General features: G+C 53.0%; 1 protein-coding gene across 10 annotated transcripts in view; it reads right to left on the bottom strand.

The window, feature by feature from the left end:
* Positions 1-365: 365 nt before the first annotated feature.
* The window catches only part of GLI3 (GLI family zinc finger 3), a 294,394-nt gene continuing 274,248 nt past the window's right edge, over positions 366-20,511 (bottom strand). For 9 of the 10 annotated variants that reach the window (XM_085004874.1, XM_085004875.1, XM_021078943.2 and 6 more), the window contains 5 exons: positions 19,326-19,475; positions 18,118-18,282; positions 12,741-13,031; positions 7,487-7,814; positions 366-6,363 (listed from right to left, as the gene is read on the bottom strand). In XM_085004874.1, the coding sequence (XP_084861000.1) occupies positions 4,034-6,363; positions 7,487-7,814; positions 12,741-13,031; positions 18,118-18,282; positions 19,326-19,475 (3,264 nt within the window). In that variant the 3' untranslated portion in view covers positions 366-4,033. The remainder of the gene's footprint in view (positions 6,364-7,486; positions 7,815-12,740; positions 13,032-18,117; positions 18,283-19,325; positions 19,476-20,511) is intronic. The other variant, XM_085004879.1, reaches the window with a different exon arrangement.

Below are 20,511 nucleotides of genomic sequence, written 5' to 3'. Positions count from 1 at the left end.
TCTCAGGAATGAGAGGCTAATATATAAAAGTGGGACAAGTGGTTAGATGTTAAAGCTAACGTCCTCCTCTTGGAGTTTGGCAAAGAGATCAAATTAAGACAACAACCACGTCAATACCCGGCATGCCTCTCTGGTGCCCCTCATCATACCCCACGAGCAGGGTGTACTGCCTCATTCTCCACTTTAGGGATGAAGAGTCTGGTCTCAGAGCAAAAGCTCGCTCGGCTCGGCTTGAGTGTGTGTGTGTGTGTGTGTGTGGCAGGGAGGGGCAGGCCTGGGTCCCAGCTCAGGTTCTGTCTGGCTTTTCCCAAAGAAAGTCCTTTTTCCCATCAATGATGCATTAACTAAACAAGCCACGGAAAACGTTCAGTACAAAGAGCTTTTTATTGACCTTGTAAGAAACATTGTTCTTTCTCTTTGTTACAAAAAGACTAAGTGGTTCCGAAAGCAAAAGTCCAGTCCATCTGTGGCGAGGCAGCAGCCCCGGGCTTGAGGCGGGCGGGACGTGGGGTGGGGGCATCGCAGGGGCTACGGGCTGATCCGAGGAAGGCCCGGGGTGGGCCACATCCGAACACTATGCCTACAATACTTAAATGTATTTACACGTGTTTCTTTTAAAAAAGGATTACACATTTTATTTTTTAAAAAAATCTAAAAAAGGTGAAAACAATGAACTTGGACTTTATCTTACACGTTTGCAGGATACACGACAGTAACTTGTCAGAAGAGGACATCCTCCGATCAGTTCAAAACAACATGGGAAGCAGGTTACAAGACAGCTCAGGCTCCGCTGCAGTCGTGTGCGCTCAGCCGGGGCGCACGCAGCCTCGAGCCCTGATGGGGCGACACCAACGGGGCCTTCGCTTCCACGAGATTAACATAAAATAAGGCACATACATCGCAAGAATCAAAACTCTGTGGCTCAAGAGGGTGAGCCAATGTGTGAGGAGCAGGGGCAGTCCAATCAGGTCTTTGAAAAAGAAAACAAAGTGACTGACAAGGAAAAACATGTTTAACACAGGTGTTAAACAGCCCGACCGGAATATGAGCCTGCGTTAAAAAGCAGGATGTAAGCCTAGAGAGCTGGTGGTCTCTCCCTAAATGCTAGGGCCAGAGAGGCGGAGAGAAGATTGGAGGCTCGGGGTGGGTCCCATCCCGGGAGATGCCAGGTCTACAGAGACGCCTATCTGGACGGGACCTTTGCACACGACCCCAAGAGATCCTCCTGCCACTGCCTGTCACAACTGATCGTCAGCCTGCAAAAGACCACTTTCCTTTTCCGCCCCCTCATCCTTTTGAGTTTCCCATATTGAGAGAAGCCAAACCAAGCCGAAGCTTGAGTGAGCATCTCCTGCAAATCTGGAGGCAGGAGCAAGGAGAACAGGTAAGAGGTGCCCCAGAGAATGACCAGAAACCAAGGGAACCAGCAGAGACACATCCTTCCAAGCAGAGCAAAGGCGACGCGGGAAATGATGGTGACTGAGAAAGGCACACCCAGAAAGGCTGGCGGGAAAAGGGGTCCAGCGGGGGAGGAGGAGGAGGACAGGGGCCGGGCCGGGCCGCAGGAGCATGCGCGACCACACCAGGACCTGGAGGTTCGGAGTTCAGGGCAAGACGAGATTCGGGGATGGAGTACCGATCGTGTGACCAGAACCTGACCTGTTTGAGGACCATGGGAGAGCGCCTTGATCTTTCTGCCGAAAAGCAGCAGACGTACCTCTGCTTGTTCACATCACTACCTGTCTTCTGATGTGGGGCCCTGTTCCAAAGCGGAGGCGTCTTTTGACCTAAAAGGTGCGACATGGGGCAGGGGAAGGCGGGGAGGAGCGGGTGGGAGAACCTCAGCCTCCTTCTGCTCCCATCGAGTGGAAAGCAGACCCAGCTGTCTGAGTCACAAAGTCCCAGAGGGCAGCTTTGCTTCCACACTGGGATTCGTGGTCCACCGGGGAGAACACAAACATGAGAACAATGCACTGGTCCTAATATTCTTTCTATGACATGATATTTGATTGGATTTTGTCTACTGCTAATTTTTTATCTTTATTTTTGGCCACGCCCATGGCATGCAGAACGTCCCCAGGCCAGGGATCAAACCCTTGTCCCAGCGGCGACCTGAGCCGCAGCAGGGACAACGCTGGGTCCTTAACCATGAGGGACTCTTGATTATCGTCTTCAGCTAATTTAAATGGCCTGAGTAAAGGGTAAATGTCACGGAATTGACTCATGAATCCCTCTGGATAAATGCAACGCCAGGGTCAGCGGGACAGAATACAGCAGCTAATCTGAGGAGCCCAAGTCCTTGTTTCATAGTTTACGTATTCTTCAGAGTAAAATGCTGGATAATGCGTGCAGTCTGTGCACACACAGTATGTCTTTTATGTGGAGCAACTGCACATGGGTAGGAGCTGCAATTTTAAAATCTTTAAATGTTTTAATCCAAAACAGAAGTCCGGATTAAGTCCACATTAAAGACAAATGTCTTAATGGATGCATCCTTTCCTAGACTGGCTGCAAAAAACGGTATCCACACAGAGTGCTAAACTCCTTTCTTAGTACTTTTCAACACTAAAATGTTTGAAGCGGAGTTCCCATCGTGGCGCAGTGGAAACGAATCCGATGAGGAACCATGAGCTTGCAGGTTCGATCCCTGGCCTCGCTCAGTGGGTTAAGGATCCAGCCTTGCTGTAGGTTGCAGATGCGGCTTGGATCTGGCGTTGCTGCGGCTGTGGTGTGGGCCCGCAGCTACAGCTCCAATTAGACCCCTAGCCTGGGAACCTCCATATGCTGTGAGTGCAAAAAAAAAAAAAAAAAAAAGGTTTGAAGCAATTTATTCCAAATAATCTCTGTGAGGTTTTTATTTTTATTTTTTCTTTTATAGCTAAGTTTTCTCAATCCCCTAAAGCAGGGCCACTTAGAGTAGATGTACTCTTTCACTAGAGTGGAATTAATATATGTTAATGACACAGCCGGCCGTGGGGTTAAGTATACTCTATACACTCAGAACCGTAAGCAATCAATTCTCAGTTATCCGTGGTAGCGGGCCAGTAGATGGAAGGAACCAGCAAACGCAGCCAACCCACCAATACGCCCCAAACCGCTTCTACACAATAGCTGGAATCTGAGCTCTGTCTGCTTCTCACCAGATGACAGTGACCACAGCCCTGAGTGTCACCCAGTGCTCTTCCTCTCTCTCCCTGGAACGGCACCGGCGTTCACAAACAGAGCCGGCGGGGACTCCGGGTCGATGACCGAGAACCAACCACAGAGACGGCCCCACCCGAAGCACACGTGCGACAGGAAGAATTTCCACCCCTACGATGAGCAAACCAATTCTGCAAGGGCCCCAGATGTCGACCTGTGCACATCTCTCAGAAGGAGGACCTGAGCGGAACTGGGGCCAAGGAGCATCTCGAAAAACCTGTGGTCGATGCTCCGGTGCGCATCCGAAACGATCCCCAAACTCGCTATCCACGGCCGATGCTGTGCCCGACACGGGAACGGAAACCAAGAGAAACGAAACACGGCATAAACGCTGAGCCGACGTGAAGGGAGCTGTAAAGAGCCGGAAGGAGGACCCCTGGGTCAGAATCCCACCCACTCCTATGCCTCGGGAGTCACAGAGAAACACGTCAGATCCTTTCTTGTGACCTCTGTCTGAAAAGAAAGGACGTGCACATCACACATTGACAGCGGTTTACTAAAAAAATGGGGGGAGGAGTGGGCTTACAGTTTTTTGTTTTTTTTTAAAAGAAGGTGTTTCGAGAGTAACAATACTGATTCAAAACTGAAATGGAAGACAGTTTCTCCCTAGAATACTTTAGGGTTTTTGTTTTTTTTTTCAGTCCTTTTCCATAAAAGGAATATTCTTGACACACATCCCAGTCAGGTGACATGAGATTGCTAAAATACATACAGAACTAAAACAAAACCCAAAAAACAACAAACTAGCAAAAAATAAAAATAAAAAAGGGTCCATTTCATCTTTTAAACTCCTAAAGTCTCAGGTCTCTGGGCGGTCCTGGTTTCCTAACGCCTACTGCATAACTGCGAGGAATTTGCTCTCTTCTGCAAGGGAGGTCAGTAGCGAACTCATGTCCCCAATGGCCATGTTGGTGCTGCTGGCGGGCAGCGCGGGCAGCGGCAGGGCCGCGCGCGGGGTCGTGAGGCGGGAGGAGCTGTGAGAAAGGTTCTGGATGATGCTCGGGCTCAGTGCCCCTGACATCAGGCTGGCGTGGTCCGCGTCCTCGAGGATGGCATCGAAATCAATCTGCACCCCTTCCAGGTCATGGCTGTCGAGGCTGTCAACTGTGCTTGTCACCTGGTTAGCACCTGGGGAGAGTAACTCGGAGGTTTCGGCGCTGGCCCCCTGGAGCAGGCAGTTGGCTTCGGAGATGGAGAAGCAACCCGTTTTCGTGTCTTGCTGACTGAAGCCAACGGGGCGGTCATAGAACTGACCAGAGAAACTCTGCACGTTGGAACAGAGCGGGTGGGACGGCCCTGGCATCTCCGTCTTGATGCCGTTCACCCTGCAGGTCTGACTCGTGTCACTGAGCTGTCCCGACGGCGGCAGAGCCAGGCTGCCCCTCGGCCCAGCCTGGCGCCGGCTGCCCCCGTAGCCGGCACACGGCTGGTAGCCCCTGATGCCTGCCACGCCGGACAGCTGGCCGCCGATGTTGGGGGGCCCGGGCAGGCCGCCCTCCGGCCCCTGGTAGACGTGGAGGTGTGAGGTAGCGCTACCCTGCCCTAGCGTGTGCTGCGCGGGGCGGCCTGGCCCCTGGGGGTGCATGCTGTCGCCAAGGAGCTGATGCGCCAGGTACCCCTGTCCCACCGGGTCTTGGGTGGGCATGCCGTTCCCGGGGCTGCCAGCGGACTCATTCGGCGCCACCAACAGGCCAAAATCCGGCTGGCCCCCGCTCCCTTGCATGCTGCTTCTCAGCTTCGCCGCCTGGATCCCCGCATCGAGCAAGCTGGGGGCGCCGGGCTGCCTGGCGAGGCAGTTCCCATACTGCTGGGCCTTACAGGGCTGTTCGTGGAAGGCGTTTCCGTTGGTACCAGCTCCGCCGCTGTGGCTCACCAAGGGCTCTGGGCCGCCGAAGGCGCTGCCGTGCTCCCCAAGGGTCGGATACCCCCCCGCCGGGCCAGCCCCGCTCCTCAGGGAATTCTGCGGGTGGACGCCCGTGCTGCTGTACAGCCCGAAGGCTCGGGCCTGCTGCGCCGCGGGGCGCTGGCCGCACTTGAGCTTGGAGGAGGACAGGTCGGCGCTGCCCGAGCTGACTTCGTTCCACTGGATCGGCAGGTCGGGTTTACTGGCATCCGCGCAGGGCGGCTCCAGCCCCCGGTACTGCTGGCCGGTGTGGCCGGCGTGGCTGTCGGGCAGCCCGAGTGGGTCAAAGTCGTGGGGCCCGCTCCCCAAGCTGGGCCCGTGGGGCACTTTGCCGTCGTCGGAGAGGGCGCTGGGGAAGGGCTGCTCGTACCCTGCCTGGTTCTGGGAATGTAAATACTGCACCACGTCGTCAGGCAGGAGGTCCTCATCGTTCAGGTCCACGGTGGCGCCCAGGGTCAGGGACTCCATGGTGACATTCTCGCTAATGCTCGGGGGACAGGGAGACGCGCGGAAGTGGCGGGCCGGGCCCCCCTCGGGCCGCGTGTAGTTCTGCAGCACCAGGTGGCGCTTTTCCAGGGCGGGCGCCAAGCCCGGGGGGTTGAAGCTGTGCAGGCTGTTGAACCGCTGCCCCCGGGGCAGGGAGAGGCTCTCCGAGACGGTCCTCACCGGGTCGCTGGCCCTTCTCACGCCGATGCCCAGCGCGTCCTGGGGCAGCAGGGGGCGCCGGCTGTGACCGTGGGCCCCGCCGTCGCTGCACCTCCGGGGAGGGTGCACGGGAGGCAGCGTCCCCGCGGGCTCCCTGCCTTCGCCCAGCAGGGCCATCCTGGTCTTGAGGCTCATCCTCTCCATGTTGGGCAGCGGGGTGGGCGGCGGGCCGCCCGTGGCGGCGGCGTACTTGGCTTTCAGGCGGTACTGCTGGGCGGGGGTGAGGCTGAGCAGACCGGGCAGGCCGTCGCCCTGGCTGGCCTCGCTGGACCTGCGCGAGGCGTCGGTGGAGATGGGGTCGTACGAGTCGGCCACGCTCACGTTCTGGGGCCGGCCCTCGGCCTGGGACGCCTCGCTGGACCTGCGGCTGGAGAAGCAGGGGGAGATGCCGGAGGAGCGGCGGCTGCTCAGGTAGGCGGAGCTGACGGTGCTGGTGCTGCTGTCTCTCCGGTCGAGCACGTTCAGCACGGTGAGGTCCACGCCCGAAAGGTCGCTTCTGTTCGGGAGCAGGGGCGCGGGCCCGCCCAGACTGCAGCTGGTGCCCGGCTGCGTGCCTGCAGGGAAAGCGTGGGAAAGGTGGGTTCCTCTGGGGATGACTCAAACCAGGTGTCGGGGAGTTCCCGTCGGGGCTCGGGGGCTAACGCATTGGACTAGGGACCGTGAGGACGCGGCTTCGATCCCTCGCCTTGCTCAGGGGCTAAGGGCCCAGCATTGCCGGGAGCTGTGGCGCAGGTCCCAGAGGGGGACTGGATCCCGCGCTGCTGTGGCTGTGGTGTGGGCCGGCAGCTGCAGCTCCGACGCCACCCCTAGCCTGGGAATGCCCAGATGCTGCAGGTGCGGCCCCCCAAAGACAAAAAACAACCCCCCCAAACAAGTGTGGGCAAATGGTGATGGTATTTGGTTTCCCGGGCTACCCCCCTGCTCTGCAGTGCCAAAGGGCCGGAAGCATCGTGAAGGGAAGGGTGAGGCTGGGTACCAATAAAAGTTCATTTCCAAGAGCAGGCAGCAGGCTGCATGTGGCTGATCCCTGGTTTAAAGCATCCCTGGATGAGTCAAGCCCCTTCACAGGTGTAGGTCAAGGGCAAAGCGAAGAGTGAGGGACCTATATACATCAGCCCACGGGCCGAAGGCGTTCTAGGGGTCTCATATCCACTCAGGGCTTCTGCGACATCCTATGAAGGCCTCATGCACCTGAGTTGGTGGGGGGTGGGGCTCACCTTTGGGATACGCTCTGTGAGCATAAACTCAAAAACAACAACTAATGGGGAGCTGACAGTGGCAAAGGTTGCTCTCTTTGAATGCAGCCAACATCAGGTGAAGTGGCTGTGTACCTCCTGGTTGCAGACCGTGGAAACTGGAGACAGGTGCTAATCCGAGGTGCCCCTGGGGCTGAGACTGCCTTACCCTGGGCTAAGAGGTATAATTTCTGCATCAGCATCTGTCATACTTCTGGTTCCAGCACAACGCCTCTATGCCTGCTTTTTTTACACACCCGCCACAAAGGCAATGCTGATAGGTACGGTCCCGGCATCGTTCTGGACGGATGGGGAAGGGAGCAAATATAAAGCCATGGGCCCAGTGAGGCTCCCGCGCTCTGGCTGCCCCTGAGACAACAGAACGCCCTCCCCACCCCCCCACCCCGCCGCCGTGCGGACACGGAGACGGGCTGTGACTCACTGTGTCCTATGAGAGGAGAGACCACAGGGGCTTTGGGGGGTGGAATGGGGTTCAGTCGTGGAAGCAGTCCGTTCACTTGTTTGAGCCTTTCCAGTTTGACATGCTCCATCCATTTGGTCCCTGCCGGGTTCCTCCGGGCTTGCAAAGCCAGGGCTGTGGTTGCCGTGGAAATGGTCGAGTCCATGATGGGGGTTTCATCGATGGCGCTGAGGTCGCCCACAGCACCTCCATCGGTCAGAGGAAGCTCGAGGCCACTGTTGGAATAGTTGCTGATGGGGGACTGTTGGCTGCTGCATGAAGACTGACCACCAGGGCTTGGCTGAGATGTCTGCGGGGCCAAGAGAAAGAAGTGTCACCCGAAAGACAAAGGCAAGGGAGCCCGTGATGAGAGATCCTGCGGACTCTCAGTGGGGGGATGAGCGGAAGAACTGCCTTCTGGTGAATGGAGGTGGCTGCCCTCAACCTCTGGACGGATGGATGGGCCGGCAGGCGGATGTGCAGTGAGGGGCTATGGACAGCAGGGGGCGCCAGATGCGGTCTGTCGGCCCGGGAACCCTGCCCCGGATGCCAACTCTGCCAACACGCGTCCTCAGTTCCACCCCACCCCTGTGACTTTATTCTGTGGGCAGATTCCTGAGCCGCTGTAAACCTCAGTTTCCTCATTCCAAAAAACGGGGACAATGTATTTATCCTCGGGATGGTCCTGGGAATTAGCTGTGAAGCCCTGAAAGCATGCACAGCTCAAAAGACCTGGATGAGGAGTTCCCGTCGTGGCTCAGCAGTAACAAACCCAACGAGGATCCACGAGGACGCGGATTCAATCCCTGGCCTCACTCAGGGGGTTAAGGATCCGGCACTGCCGTGAGCTGTGGTGTGGGTCGCAGACGAGGCTCGGGTCAGATCTTGCGTTGCTGTGGCTGTGGCGCAGGCCAGCAGCTATAGCTCTGATTCGATCCCTGGCTGGGAAACTTCCGTATGCCTCGGATGCGGCTCTATGAAGCAAAAAAAAAAATAAAAACATAACAAATTTTAAAAAAGACCCAGCTGTAATTCAACAGCTCCGAGAGCATTAGCAGTTAATTATTACAACTGCTTTCATCCTCAGAATATATGCTCCAGAAGCACATGTCACCTTCCTTCCAACCGGCCCCTTGACCGGCTCAGGGCTGGTTCCCTGAGCCCTTGGAAGCTCTCTCCTTTCCTCTTGCTTTGCAGAATTCCGAGCAGGGCGTAGGTAAAGGCAGTTGCAAGGGGAAACGTCAATCACTAATCCTGCTCCAGCCAGAGGGCTGTCTGGGGGCTCACGACCATCGTCCTGGCCTCCTGGCCTGCACCTAGCATTTCACTAAGAGGTCAGGCCATGTTCTCCTATCCCAACCAAGTGGACTGGGTAAGACGATGCTGCAGCTCTATGGGGCTTAATCTAGTCCACTGGTTCTCAGTCAGGGAAAGGACCGCCCCCCACTCACCCACCAAGGGCCCCTCGCAACAGGGACCGGAAGGCCCACTGCCACCGTGTCTGGGACCACGGTACAAAATGGCCTGCATGAAGCAGTCCACACAAGCTGGAAGTGGCCCACCCAAAATCCCCCTGGTGGATAAACAGTCTCATCCTTTTCGCAGAGGTAAGAAAACTGACGTTCAGAGCTCAGGGGCTGCCCAAAAGTCACAGAGCAAACGGCGTGATGTCCAGACCCTCGGCTGGGCCTCACTTCCGTTTCCGGTGCTACCTAAAAACCAGAGTCTGGCAGCAGCTCAAGAGGAGGGAGGGAAAACCACACACACCCCATCGCAGCCGACTGTGGTCGCAGGTGGAGCCCCATGCTGCCGGGAAGGGGTCTAGACACACATCTTTGCCATGGAACCCGTCACACTTTTTCTGTGACCACAGTACACACACCCGAGCAGGTGAACACTTTCTAAGCGAGCATCACGTGCTACACTACGTGTGTCCTGGGCAACCAAGCAGAGAAAAAGAAGATACACAAATGTGGTCATGAATGAACGAAGCCTTGCTGTAAGTTTTTGCTTCTGCAAGAGGCCTGGCAGGTCAGAATCACCTTAGATCACCCTGAGCTTTGGGTGTCTTTTGCTCTTGGATTGTCAAATCACGGTGTGTGTATAGGTGAATCCGTGTGCAAGCACACACGCACGTGCAGACTCACACTTCCACAGGGCCTGAAAGAAGACACGTGAGCACCTGCACTTAGGAAGTGCTGCAAGGCGTGCAGAGATTTCAATATAGATTAAACCCGCCAACCAGAGCATCCGGATCTTGCTCTAAGAAGATGGTGCATGTCTGGTCCAAGACTAAATTTACACTGGTCAAGATGATAATTAAGTAGCCTTCGAGAACATCTGCTTGGTCGGCCCTGGTGTGATTTATTATGAAAACCTAGACAGAGAGAACAAGGCACTTCCACATCTACCCCCCACTTCCACATGCTGCATGTACAAAGCACAGGGCTTCGATGTTTGAAACATGTCTGAGCAATGTTCGCTACCAAAGATCTCACAAAGGACAAAGATGAAAGAAACATGAAACAAAGAAAAGATAAATGTTATAATGGAGCAAAACCAAGAGAACGGAGAAGCCAAAATTCCCTCACCTTATTACCCACTGTCCTTAGGAAGTGAGAACAAGGCATTGAGGAGCATTTACACAGAAGAGATGTTGGAGTAAAAAGAAAAAAGAAGAAAGAATTTAATTTACAGCACGACGATCAAATCAAAGACACGTTTTTAAGGAAAGGCTATTCGAAATGTGAGTTTCACGTGCATTCGTAACATGTCTATGAAAATATCTGCTTATAGGTACACAAGCAGGTCCGTCTACCTAGAACAGTCTCCCGTGGAAATTGGATTCACAGGTTAACCTCGCTGAGCCTCGGTTTCTGCACCTGCAAACTATGGTGCCCAGTCGCAATCTCTGCCATCTCGTTCCAGCCCTTTGTTTCTATGATGTAATTATTTTACAAAATATTTCACAACTTGGAGCACCTCAGGTGTCACTGGGCAAAATCATTGTGAATTTTTATTTCTACCAATTTTCCTTTCAAAGAATGGGTGTTTGGAGAAGAAATAAATTTCCTTGAGCTAGGGATGTATGTTAAAGGTACAGGAGCCTCCGCGTTCTTCGGATGTCCTAAAAACATAAATCATTGTCTTTCAATGACATAATCTAGGAAACCACAAATTCGCTTTCCTTGTTTCATTCAACACTGCAGGATAAACGGCTGCAACCTGTGCATAATTATTATACAGGTGGACTTTATTTTAGGAAATTGATAATGCTCCTCCTAAAAAAGGGTATAAAGGAGTTCCCATCGTAGCGCAGAGGAAATGAATCCGACTAGGAACCGTGAGGTTGAGGGTTTGATCCCTGGCCTCGCTCAGTGGGTTAAGGATCTTGTGTTGCTGTGGGTGTGTTGTAGGCCAGCAGCTGTAGCTCCAATTCTATCGCTAGCCTGGGAACCTCCATATGCCTTGGATATGGCCCTAAAAAGCAAAAAAAAAGAGAGAGAGAGAGAATCCGAGTCAGTGACTCAGGTCACTGCTGTGGCTCAGATCTAATCCCTGGCCTGGAACGTCCATATGCCATGGGTGTGGCCGTTAAAAAAAAAGTATAGAATGTAGTTTATGATTTGATCGATTTAAAAGTACAGTGATCAGTCATAACATATACATAAACCTTTTACCAAGATGCTTTTAAAAAGCAAAGTACCGTTACCCTTTGGGAAATAATGATACATCTGGACAGCTTATTTGCATGATTTTAGGCTAGCGCTAAGGTCACGTTCTAAGACCCTTAAGAGTTTAAAGACAAACTCAGCAAGTCATCAAAAGTCAATTAAGTTGTGAAATTCCAGTCCGTAGATCCTGAAATTGCAGGTGCATGCGTTCCTGTCCACATGCACTGCTGCCGAGTGATGCCACGGAGGACCTCAAAGGCTGTCCACTCCATTCCCGGACTTCTCTCATGTTCAGCCACTACTTCCTCCAACGGAGGAGACACCTGCCTGCCGGATCCATTTCCATGCACCTGGAAGTCGAGTCGAAGCACACGACCTCCACCAGGACTCTTCTTCCACCCCAGAGTTAACAGACCGGAGCCCCAAAGCCAGCTGATGCCGCTGCACATATGCCAGATACAAATGCGCCATCCCTCCTCCGACTGCGGCTCTGCATTCTTCCTGTCGTCTCCGGGAACATTTTAGATGCTTTAGTACAGCACAGGCGTAAAGCAAAGCCACCGAGTGACGTCTGTGAGAAGCCGCCACAAGAGCATAATCCACGTATCCTGTGTGTCATCGAACCATGAAAGTTTTGCTGATGACATCTTTCAAATCCCTCCCTTGCTTTTCTACTTCCTTGGTTCAGGCACCCGTGCAGATGTGGGCTCCGGTCTATCAACCAATCTCAGGAATGGCCCTGACACTGTCTGTTCTAAAAACTCAGAAAATCTAAAAAAATTCTCTTACATCCACCCCCACCTTTTTACTCCCGCTCACTCCCCGCCAGGGCCCCAGGGCTGAGGCGTGGCTGGGTCAGGTCCTGCCCCCAGCACTAGCTCCTCCCCTCTCTGAGCACTGAACTTGGCAGTCGTGGCCCCTCCACTGGGCATCACCTCCTCCAGTCCACCTGCCGTTAGTACCCGCTTAATCACTCTGACCCAGACTTGTGTTACGGCCCCATCACGCAGCATAGACATGTACTTGCTTCTCGGTCCGACTATCCCACTGGTTGGTAAACCCTTAAAGAAGAGGGACCATGGCTGATTTATTTTGGGGCACCAGGACAAAGAAGTCAGAAAACATGTTTACAGAAGGACTGAATGAGCGCGTCTCTATTTTTAAAGTTTTATTTTATTGTTTTGGCCACGCCCTCGGTATGGGGAAGTTCCCAGGGCCAGGGATGGAACCCGAGCCACAGCAATGACCATGCTGACTCCTTAACTGCTAGGCTGCCAGGGAACTCCAACGATTCTCGACATTAGAGGCCCGCTGAAAATGTGGACAGTGGGGTCTGTCTACCTGCCACCAGGTGGGTATGCTTCCAGGTCGATTTCAAAAGCCAGTTAGGAAACCTTGGGGCTCTTTTCTGGGCTGAGCTATTCTGTTCAGCTCAACCTCGGTGAGCAATCGAGGTGAGTGAGGACGGGGGCAGTGTCGTCCCCCACCCCCAGCGCCCTACCCGGCCCCTCGAAAGACCTGGGGCGACTCTGCGCAAACCAGAAGGAAAGCGAATGACATACCATGGGCTTCTCCGCCTTGACGGCTTTCACTTGGAGGCATTCTTCCCGCTTTGAGGTAGTGCTGCTGAGGTCCTTCTGCTCCCCGAGGGCCCCCTGCGTCGGCCGGCCGGGTGACCTGGCCTGCGAGTGGCCGCCGGAGTCCCGCGGGGGCGGGGGCCGGGGGTGCACGTCCCCGCGCTGCTTCTTGGTGACATGCGCCTCCGGGCCGTGCACCGTCTTCACGTGTTTGCGGAGGGAGCTGGGGTCCGTGTAGCGCTTGGTGCAGCCGGGGATCTTACACACGTACGGTTTCTGCCCAAGCCCCGAGAAGGAAAGAAGGAAAGAAAGGGACAGCGTGTGAGCGCGACTCCTCCCAGCGCCAGCCTTTGGGGCTGACCCACTATGCTGTTTTCGCTCTTTCAAAGCAGGATGCAAAGCTTTGAGACGCTTGAAGCCGAAATAGGGCTAATGTTTCCTAAAGGCCATGGCCTGGAGCCTGGACACATGACCATTGCAGCGTGGCCTCGGGGAGCTAGGAGCGTGTTTGTGTTCTCGGGAAAAGGCTCCTCCTGGGCGTGGGGGAAGGATCTGGCGTCACGTGGTGCCTGAAGCCTGGGCTGATGGGGGTGATGGTGGTAACAGGTGGTTTAAGAGACATTCGTCCTTTAGGGGGAAGAATGCGGTCCACCCCTGGGGAGCCTGTGTGAGGAAACTCCATCTGTATGTCCTGGTTCTCCGACTTACTATCACTACCTCCTTTGAAAAGGTGCTGTGACCATGTGAGAAAGGAGAATGTACACGGGTATGTGTCCCTGGGTCCCCTTGCTGTGCAGGAGAAAATCCACAGCTCACTGTAAGCCAGCTATAATGGAAAAAATCAAAATCACATATATATAGAATAAAAAGAAAATGTGCTCATTACACAGAGCGGCAGGATACAAAACAAGGCCTGCCATCTCTCCCAGGCCCTAAAATAGTCCCTTTGGGTTGCATCACCACCGCATGGCACGTTCAGGGCTCCGAATATTCAGAACCCATTTTTTTTTTAGTGGCTGCACCTGCAGCACATGGACGTTCCCAGGCCAGGGACTGAATCTGAGCCACAGCTGAGACCTAGGCCTCAGCTGCAGCAACACCAGATCCTTTAACCCACTGTGCCCGGCCAGGGCTTGAACCTGCATCTCAGCAATGACCCAAGCCGCTGCAGTCGGATTCTCAACCCAGTGCACCACAGCAGGAACTCCCCAGAACTCTTCTGACCTTCCGAGGTGTAAGCCCTGCCAGGGTGTCCACGAATGCTTCGTCATGAACCGATGCGGGCTGATGGATGTGGTCCCAGAGACACGGATTCCGGGATGAGCTTCTGCTCCTGAGAACTAAGGTCTATAAACTACTTCATGCTAAGTTCATTCTCCATGTGGGCCAGTGATCGAGTCTACAGACAACAGTCATAAAAATTATATGGAGCCTTCTAGCGCCATGTTTCTGTGACCAAGTCGCAGAACGGCTGGCACTGGAGTCATGGCCACCACCAGAGTCACAACTGTGATTCTGTTTACTTGGCTGGAAATAGAATATATTCATGGATGCTTGTAGGAGTCTCTATTTATTTCTCCGTATACCAGAAGGTGAGCTATTAGGTAAGCCATAATCATAAAAAACTGGATTAATATAATGCATCCATTATATTAAAAAAGATTCCCTGTCTTGCAGAATGATGCATTTTCTCTAAAAGCCCAAGGACAGACTGAGTGCTACCTAAAATGATGAAATGTCCTAATGTGTGAAGATTCTGAAAATTACCTGAGAGACCTCACCTCCAAATCTGAGATTCTTTGGGGTAAAATTGATTCCCATTAACTGCGGATTACTTCTATTCAGGAGGTTGTGTGATTTGCAGCAGCTCTATCTATCTATCTATCTATCTATAATGAAATGAGCACATCAAGTTCTATGCATTAGGGACAGAGGACTGGCTCTGACGATGAGAGCTATTATGGTATAGTGTCTGCCCCTGGCCCCGTGCTTGCTCCGTGCGCTGCTGTGACAGGCAGACAGGATGAGGGGCAGGGAGAAGGATTGCAAAGCCGGGCCAGCGTTACGTGTTTGGAGAGCTACTCTTTCCATCAATATGTGCCTGTGTCTGTCATGGGTTAGCCTGGAAATGAGGACGCAGCCAGAGGGGGAATGACTCTGCTGATGTTCACCAGCTCCTGCCTTCCCAGGACCAACGGCACACGCGAGTACGCGTGTGTTCCTGTGCCCTTGCCTGTGGACCTGCGCAAACCCATCCACAAAATCCCCACATTCCCACAGGGTCAGGAAACTTAGGTTTCACAACAAACTGCATTAACTCAGTTACACAGGGTGTGTCCCCAGTTTGGCTGCCATCAGTGACTGAAATGCCATCTACGTGCAGGCAAAGATAAATGCCGTTTGGATCCTGAGCCCTGTTTCCTGTGCCGGAGATTCAGCCTGTGGCACAGTCCTTGCCTTTCTGACCCCCTGAACGGAAAGACTGAGAACAAGTGATACTTTTTCTACTTGACTTGGCAGAATGTCTCCAAAGACATTTCTCGAGAAGCAGTGACAAGACTCTGCAGGCAAAGTTTTATAGGATTAAATCCTAAGGAATAGAAAACGTGGTGGGAAAAATAAGACAACATGAGTTATCTAGAGAATGCTCCCGAAGGATGTGGACAAAGAGGCATCGTGTTTTCACGAGGATGAGTGTGGGAGCCATCGGTTATCAAGACTCTGTGTCTGGATAAAAAGCCAGCTCCTGCGGTCACGGAAGAAGCTCAATCAGATCACAGACACACAGAGCTTTACCACGACGGGATGTCGGGCACATCACGACGACTCAATGGCCAGAGCCTGGATGAGGAAGCAGCATCGTCACTGGAGATACAGTGCCTAAAAGATGCTCGAGGATAAAAATGAGGACGAGAAGATGTGGGGGGAAAAACAAGAAGTATCCAGAACAAAGGTCCAGCGGCAGGACCCCTGCGGGCATTCTGGCATGGCAGTTCAGGCACCGGCCACTGCAAGGGTCCATTTATGGTCACCCGAGAGAAGGAGTCTAAATTTGTCCTAGAGAAAGAGGGAGCCCCTGGAACTTTCCGGACAGGGAGGTACAACCAAATCGGAACTCAAGGAAGCTGGCTTCGTCTGGTATCTCAGGAGGAACAGGAGCTGTGTGGTCTGGGGTAGGGAGACCTCTCGGAGGCCACGGTGAGGGGTGCAGTGGCCCCAGCTGGGTGGGACAGCCATGGGGGTGGGGAAGGAGGGTTAGATGAGCCTCCTCGAGTGGGAACTGCTCCCCTCCTGTCCGGGTCCAGCCTACATGCCTCCTCTAGAACAGCCGGGTTCTCCGCAGATAAACAGCTATCACTGTCTGTTCAGTGAATGAATGACGATGAAAATAAATGAAAGAGGATATGTGGATTTATCTAGAATTGTCTGATGACACAAATCCAGATGTCCTGGGCACACGTGACTTGGGTGTATCTGAAACTGTGCAACAGTCACAGGCAAGGCCAAGGTCTGGCTCTCTATGGAAAAGAGAAAAATGATGTACGTGTTTGTGAAACACTTTCATATACGTGTTTATGGTCAATGTTAATAATTTATTTTAGGTAAATTGCTCAACCTTGGTGAAAGGTCTTGTTGACCAAGATATGTTTTAATCTCATGATGGTGATTAAACTCTCACACAGCACTGCACTTTCTTAACCTCATGTCTCTGCGACTCTGCCTGTTTTGTTTTTATAAATTCGAAAAAAGGTTTTGCTATTAGGGTTGATTTACAGTCCTCTTTCACTGTCTGCTGTATGGATCTGCCCATCTCAGACTCTCTAAAACTTTGTATAAAAGAAGTATGGCAGATTACACGGCAACGACTGCACACCATGAAAGCATTTTTGACCTAAAAAAATGGGGATGTAGGCTCTCCTTTAAAATATCTGCTAACGGCCAAAGGAGGCGATTCCGGTTTTCTGATGCCATTGCGTGCAGGAGGGTATGTGTGAGCGAGCTTCTGAGAGTGTGGTTCATCCCTTAGAGAGGCTTCTGTCTTGTCCGTTTGGCTGAAAGGGCCACCTTCACCAGCTTCAAACCCAAGGCTGATGAGCTGAACGGTGCACTGGAACCACCGTCCGTCCCCACCTCTCCATCAGGAAGGTCTCAAGTGGGCCTGACTGGCACCCGTGAGTCAGATGGCAGCCAGGCACGCCACGTCAAAATGCTCCTTCTCTCACAAATACGTTCAAGTGAACTGACCACACAGTTTGTAGGGTCCGAACTCCATCTCCTGTGACCAAACTCTGATTAGCTATCCTATGTCTACCAAAACGTGGGGAGCCCTCGTATTAATCTCTAGAGTCATTCAAGAGGAGGCGTCACAGAGGAATTGGAGCTCGATCTTCAAGGAGAAGGCAGAAGTCTGCAGGCAGACGTGCATTAAAATGCAAGCAAAATGGGAGTTCCCATCAGGGTGCGGTGGAAATGAATCTGACTAGGAACCATGAGGTCTCGGGTTCGATGCCTGGCCTTGCTCAGCGGATTAGGGAGCCGGTGTTGCTGCAAGCGGTGGTGTAGGCTGCAGATGCAGCTTGGACCTGGCGTTGCTGTGTCTGTGGCGTAGGCCAGCAGCTGTAGTTCCCGTTGGACCCCTCGCCTGGGAATCTCCATATGCCGTGGGTGTGGCCCTAAAAAGCAAAAAAACCCAAAATGAATTAGAAATCATTTTCATTCATTCTTAAGCTTCCCTGAAATTCTGGGGGGATGAACACCTAAAAATAGCAACACCCCCAACAGGAAACGTGTAGGACCATGAAGCTTTACTCAAAATGCTATCTTCAATAACGGACTAGCAACCACTCTGGGTGACTGAGATACAGCTTCCAAGATCCTTTGGAATTTAGAATGTCTGGAAATCCTATTTAGCCAGGGCCAGTTGCTCTGCTAAAGTCTTTTTTTTTTTTTTTTGGATATAATGCACTGGAAGAAACCGAGGAACAAAAGTCCACCTGGAGAAAGCAAATAAAAGTGGCCTTCTTAGCAGTAAGCTGTCAGCTGTCAACACCTCCCTTCTGAATCCATCCTGGGCGCTTCCAGGGTCGCCCTTTGAATGCATTCCTATTCCTACCACTAGGTGGCAGGTCTGAGCAGCCAGAAACCTCTTCCCCTTCACCTGCAGCTCCGCCTACACCCAGCCCGGGTTTCGGCCCTACCTCTGAGCCTTCGCCGCAGCGTTTGCACCCACTCGTGCTGGGAGCGGCCGGGAGGAAGTATAGTGGATGGGGCGCGCCTCTCCGCTCACTTTCCCCTAGAGGATTTTTCGTTTCCACCCGCGAGCTCTGGGCGCCACGCGCGTCTCCTGGAGGAGGAGCCTTACCTCGTTGGAGTGTGTCCTGTTTTGGTGCTTGGCGCGATCGGAGGCGTTGGAGAAAGCCTTGTTGCAGCCCTCGTGTTCACAGACGTACGGTTTCTCTCCGGTGTGAGATCTCAAGTGTGTTTTCAAGTTTTCTAGTCTCGAGTAGGCCTTTGTGCAACCTTCAAACTGAAGACAGCAGGTACATCTGGATCACCCTACAGTGACGGCTCAAGCCTCACACTCGATCCGAGCGGATGAAAGACCGACGATTCGAGGGGCAGCAGCTTTTCAAAACCGAGGAACAAAAGTCCACTAAACTCTGCCTTTATGGGGATTCAGAAGGGGCTCGGGGCAGTTCGAGAGAAAGCGGCTTCAGGGCTAGGAAAAATCCTGGAGCTTTTTTTTTTTTTTTTTTTTTGTAATAGGCCACTCAGTGTGGACAATGGGTTTCCTCATCTGCTCAGGGATCTCCTTGAATTCCCACTGATTTCAGATTCAGCACAAAGTTCATTAATATGGCTTTGTGTCCATACAAAGGCATGGAATTTGATCCTGTTTGTAAAGGGCCCTTTAAGATGGAAAGTACCAGGGCACCTTAGTGAAAGAAGGCTTAGCCTCCCAGGAATCCAGGCCTGTTCCTAGGTCTGCAATTGGGCCACAGGGACAGACTAGGAGGGTGAGGAAAACTCTTAAAGTTACAGAGGTGGTGGTTTTTAAAAGTCGACTTAAGTTTTTCAAGTCGAAACCGGCCCCTTCCTGTGCCCTCTGAGGCCCTGGCGTGATAGGCGTTGGCAGGAGGGGGGATGGGGAGGGGGTGCGGTGTTTGTCATTCCCAGTGCAGGATGGCAGGTCCCAGCTGCCGCCTGCCCCCCCCCCCCCCCGACACACTGCAGAACTAGGCTGTCTGACTCCGTGGCAGCTCACCACGTGGGGCTCTTTAAATTTTGTAATTCAATTAAACTTTAAAAATCAGGTCCCCCAGTCCCCTCTCAAGAGCACCTGTGGCTCACAGCCACCACGTTGGACACGCAGGTCAAGGTCATTTCCTTCCAGCATCCCCCAAAATTCTACCGTCGGCGTTCTTTCTCCATTTCTCACCTCCCACACCCCATTTTGGAAACCCTTCTTAAAAAGAGGAAGGACCCACAGGCACAAGGTCCCGGGAGGGACTGGCCCCTTCCCCGCCCTCCGCACTCCCCCATGTCCCCCCCACCCCTGTGCCCACTCACAGTGCATTTGTGAGGCTTCTCGCCCGTGTGCCTTCGCATATGTACCACCAGCATGTACTGGGCTTTGAAGGGCTTCTGCTCCCTCGAGCAATCCAGCCACCGGCACACAAACTCCTTCTTCTCTCCATGGATATGGTCGTTATTTATATGCTGAGGTTTGGAAAAAGAAAGAAATCAAATGGAAATGTAGGACTCCCTTCTGCAGACAAGGGAAGGGGGTGCCCCAAATACCCCAGCCAGCCTTCAGGCTATTCAGAGGATCCTGGGCTCGTTAGCATGTTTCTTTAGTAAATTAGCTCTTACTGACCATGGAGGGTGCTTTCTAACTAGCAGGACTGACACGGTTTGCAGGAAGCCTGGGGTCCCAGGAAAAGTCCTGCAGGGGCATTGGAAGCCGAGCTGGGAGATGGGGTGAGCCATCCAGGTCCTCTCGGGGCCTCTGCTTCTTTCATCCGCCAAGTTGGGGTCCAAGGGAACTGACCCCAGAGGTGGCCTCTAGCTCTCACACCGTCTGGCCTTGGGGAGCACCTTGGGTTAGTGCCTTGGCTCAGACTGCAGACAGGGCATGCGCGCGCGTGCGCGCACGCACGCACACACACCCACACCCACACACCCACACCTGCAACGAAGAGCAAGAAAAACCAAAGCACTTTTTCAGATGGCACTTTCGTTCCAATTGGTGAGATCACTCCTTGGATGGGAAATGAACTTGAGACTGAAGGTGAGGGCCAGACAGATGATGGTCAACCAAAGACTTAGCCTCTGGACTTGCTGTCCTTATGTGCAAAATAAAGGAATGGACTACCTCGTTGCTAAAGTTCTTTCTGTTAATTTTGTTTTCATGTATTTTTATTTAAAGAAATGTTTTTGGCTGCACCCAAGGCATGGGCCGACCCACGCTGCTGTAGGGACAACGCCGGGTCCTTAAACCACTGTGCCACAAGGGAACTTCCTGCTAATCTGGTTTTTCAAATGAAGAAGAATTTCCCTGAATTCCAATCCAAGGTTTTGCAATCATATTTTATAAAGTTCCATGGATTCATCCATCACGTGGCCTGTGACTGGGAGACACGAGAAACCCACAGCAGTGCAGGAAGAAGAGGGGGTTCTTAACCCGGATCAAATTCAAGTCAACCCCAGTCAGACGGGCATATGATCTTAATGTCCAGTCATGGGTGATGGAGGA

The sequence above is a fragment of the Sus scrofa genome, chromosome 18 (assembly GCF_054392235.1).
Source record: "Sus scrofa isolate SSC_HxYL_T2T_F1_AM1 chromosome 18, Sscrofa_HxYL_maternal_Yorkshire_Landrace_v2.0, whole genome shotgun sequence".
Classification (NCBI taxonomy): domain Eukaryota; kingdom Metazoa; phylum Chordata; class Mammalia; order Artiodactyla; family Suidae; genus Sus; species Sus scrofa.
This window is presented reverse-complemented; position numbering and strand designations above follow the sequence as displayed.